The sequence below is a fragment of the Propithecus coquereli genome, unplaced genomic scaffold, assembly GCF_000956105.1.
Source record: "Propithecus coquereli isolate 6110/MARCELLA unplaced genomic scaffold, Pcoq_1.0 Scaffold382, whole genome shotgun sequence".
In the NCBI taxonomy this organism is placed as follows: Eukaryota; Metazoa; Chordata; class Mammalia; order Primates; family Indriidae; genus Propithecus; species Propithecus coquereli.
The window spans coordinates 123600-127553 of record NW_012149530.1 but is presented as its reverse complement, the minus strand read 5'-3'; the positions used below and the strand labels follow the sequence as shown (position 1 = coordinate 127553).

The following is a 3954-nucleotide window of genomic DNA, read 5'->3' as shown; positions in this document are numbered from 1 at the left end:
TAATTGCAGCATATCCATAACTATAAAGACAATAAATAAAATTTATATTACAGTTTGTAAGTCTTGATTGAGCAACATTTTATAGGCAACAGAGTCAAGTAGCACAAAGATTATGGTGAGCTTCTTAAAGCACTTTGTGAGCAGTAGGATCAATAGTTTTTTGATATCATATATTGATGGCCCAGTAATAGTAGTCATAATGAATATGTGTACTATCATTTGCAGTTCACTTGGTATTTTAAAAACATTATCAATTTAATTCTCACAGTAATGGTAGAACTAATAGTTATTCCTGTTTTCTCAACTCTAAATTTTGTATTCTTTTCATGCAGACTAGTAGACAATTTAGAAAAATTTGTAATTGTTAGTGTAAAAAAGTCTTTATAGAATAATACTGAATAAAAAGAAAATTAAATATAATATAGCACATGGTGTTTGATTCTCTTGTGAACCATAAATATACATCAATCAGAATTAGCTATAATATTAATTCTGTTGTCATAACAGCTATACATTTTATCTTATTTTTATTGAAATGATGGATTGAATAAAATTTAAAAATACTAGGCAAATAATTAAACATGGCTTGTGACCTGACATTTATTTGATGGAATGTTTGTATAAGTTCTGTTGTGTGTGGTTAAATATTGTTGCTGTCGTTACTTCAGACAAAATTGTTTTTTATGGTATAAAACTGGGTCTGTGAGATGTTTGCTTTTTTAAAAGTAAGGAAAATAAATGCCAGTTCGTTATTTATATCAAATTTTCTGCTCCTATGGTTTTATTGTAAACAGGAGCTAAATTACATATATGAGCAGCATAGACAAAAAATTAATGTATATTTTATATTGTCAGCTAGAGGGTGCATACCTCAGAAAAGAGGGTCATAACCAACTTATTTTTATATAATTTTTTGATTTTGTTTTTTTTTTTTTGTGGGTTTTTTGATACCCATCAGAGATTGGAGATATTTAAAAAGGAAATATTTTGAAATGATCAATAAAACTTCAAAATAGAAATCTTTTATGTAACTTAAACAATTTTAATTATGTTTCTAACAAAGTATCTTTTGCCCTTTCTCGTAGCTATTAATTGAAGGCAAAGTTGTTTTGGCTTTGTTTACCTATGTTAAAAAGCCTGAAAAACACAAAATAATCGAATGGTCTGCAGCACAGCATGAAGAACTACAGCTGCATGCAATTGCCACTTTGTCATCAGTGGCTCCTTTATTAATAGAAGAATATATGCTATGCCAAGGAAACGCTCGAGTTCTTGCATTTCTGGACTGGTGTGAGAGTGAAGGTGAGTGGCCCTTCAAGATTTTTGTCAAAATTCTAATCTTCTATTTCAACTGAATTTTCAATACATGCATAGAAAAGGCAATAAAATTAATTAAAGAGAAATTTTAAAATGCAGATCTGTCTTTTAATATATTTGTATGTCTTAAGAAAAAAAAGATTTTATTTAAAGTCAGATATTAATAGTAAATATCATAACTATAGTTGATGCACACCTAAAAGAAATCATACATATAATCTGATTTAATTTTTTGTATTATTAGTCCTAGCCAGAAATTGTATTTAGGAAGGAAATAAATCCTAGTAATGTTTTAATGCATTCATTCATCACATATTTATTGAATACCTACTAGATACCAGATACTGTTTTGGCTGCCTAAAATACATTTATGCTTAAAATAAATAAAAATCCTTACCTACATAGAACTTAAAATCTAGATCTCTAGCCAGAAGTAAAGGCTCCACTTGTAGTCTATCAAATTAGCAGAGTCCCAATTTGTATTGTATTTTATTTTGGTTCTTAAAAAGGAAATAAGAAATACATTCATGTTTTTAAAAATGTTATAAGAAAGAAACTGCTTTTTTTCTGGTAGTAATTTTGCTCTGGAAATAATTTTGTATGATGCATTTTCATTAGATCAAGAATATCACTCATTTATCTATGAGCAAGGAAAAAAAAATTATAGCCTTTTTGTTCTCTAGTTTCTAATATGTTGAGCTACTAAATTTAGTCTTGTTAAATTATTTTCCACTAAATAAAACAATTTTTCTGTCTACTCTTTATATCATTTATGTTTACAGAAGACTATAAGGCAAAAGGGAAAATGCTGCCTAACAAGAGGAAGACTGTTAGCTAACAGTTATTGAGAACCTACTATATGGTAGGCCTTAAACACCTTACAGGTATTAATACATTTAGTCCTCCCAACAAACCTAGGAAGTATAGGTACTATTATTATACCTGTTTGTCAGATGGGTAGAACTCAATCTGAGAAGCTACATTACTTGTTTCTGTCCAGAAGTGGCAGAGTGAGGATTTAATCCAGGCTCCAGAAACCACACATTTAACCAACATATGCAGTACTCAAAACAGTATTTTAAAATTTTTTTTAGCTTGAAACTTAAAGCTACTTCTACAAGAACCTTTTAAAGAAAACATATTGTAAGAAAGAGAAGACCTGCCTTGCTATTTATAAAGACCTACGATAAGGCTATAGAAATTAAAATTATGTAGTACTGGGTCAGGGACTAGACCAATGGCATGGAATGTATGGGAGGTTAGCATTATCAGAGATGACATTGCCAATCGATGAGAGAAGGTTGGTGCTGGGGCAGTTGGCTGTCCATGTGAAAAAGTAAAAATTAGATCCTTTCACTTTGTTAAAAAAAATAAATTGCACAATGAATGAAAGACCTAAGAATGAAAAGTTAAACTGTGAAGCTCTTAGAAGAAAACATGGAAAAATATCTTTATGACAGATATAAGAGTAGGAAAAAATCTCTTTAAAAAGACTCGAGAGCTTAAGCTATACAAGAAAAGATCATTGAACTTAACTGCTATAAAACATATAAATGTCTGTATGGCAAAATCTGAATGAAATACTAATCTACAAATTGAGAGAAGACATTTACTACCCCTGTAACTGATAAAGGATTAAAATCCAGGTTCATAAAGAACTCCTACATATCAACAAGAAAATAACTCAATAGAGAAGTGTATAAAGAGTATGGACTACCACATCACAAAGAAAACCCCAAATTTCCAAAAAACATTTTAAAACACTCAATCACATAGGTAATCAGGGAAATGCTAATTAAGATAACAATGAGCTACCATTTCATGTTTAACAAATTTGGAGGAAAAATCAATTAGTCTTACTGTTTTTATATGGGAAACAATTTGGCAACTTTAGTAAAATTCAGTGTGATTTTACTATATGATTCTAGTGTAACCTGGAGAACATGAACCAGAATGTTTATTATAATAGTTTGTACTAGTGAAGGATAAAGTATGATTCATTTATAAAAATGAATGCTGAAAACAACTAAAATGAATAATCTAAATCTACTTGAGACGATGTGAATTTTAAAAACAATGTTGAATAGCAGAAATAAGTTGTAAAAGATACAAACAATATGATACATTTGAGTAATATTTTGAAACATATATTCTGTTCTGGGAATAGAAGGAAGTAGGGGAAGGGATATATTTTATTTCTCTAAAAAAAACTAAAGCAAATAAGGCAAAATTTTAACTTCTGTTTAAACGTATAGATATATAAGGTATCTGATATATTGTGTTGTTTATTTGAAATGTTTTTGTTTTAAATTTCTTGATTTAAAGTAAATTATTAATTTTTCTTCACAGATCCTTTCTTTAGTCATGGTAACAGTTTTCATGGTACAGGTGGCCGTGGCAACAAGTTCGCCCAGATGCGTTACAGTTTAAGACTTCTGAGAGCCATGGTCTACCTCGAAGATGAGACTATAAACACAGATCTTTGTGAAAAGGGAGCAATTCAGCAAATGATAGGTAAAATGTAACGTGGTAGTTTACTGATGAAAGGGGAATATTTATATTAACAGATCCTTTCTTTAGTCATGGTAACAGTTTTCATGGTACAGGTGGCCGTGGCAACAAGTTTGCCCAGATGCG

At 29.9% G+C, this 3954-nt stretch overlaps 1 protein-coding gene across 1 annotated transcript in view; it reads left to right on the top strand.

Moving 5' to 3' along the window:
- The window catches only part of CFAP69 (cilia and flagella associated protein 69), a 64939-nt gene that overhangs the window by 36081 nt on the left and 24904 nt on the right, over positions 1–3954 (top strand). The window contains exons 12-13 of the mRNA XM_012652181.1: positions 1086–1302; positions 3667–3831. Of these exons, the coding sequence (XP_012507635.1) occupies positions 1086–1302; positions 3667–3831 (382 nt within the window). The remainder of the gene's footprint in view (positions 1–1085; positions 1303–3666; positions 3832–3954) is intronic.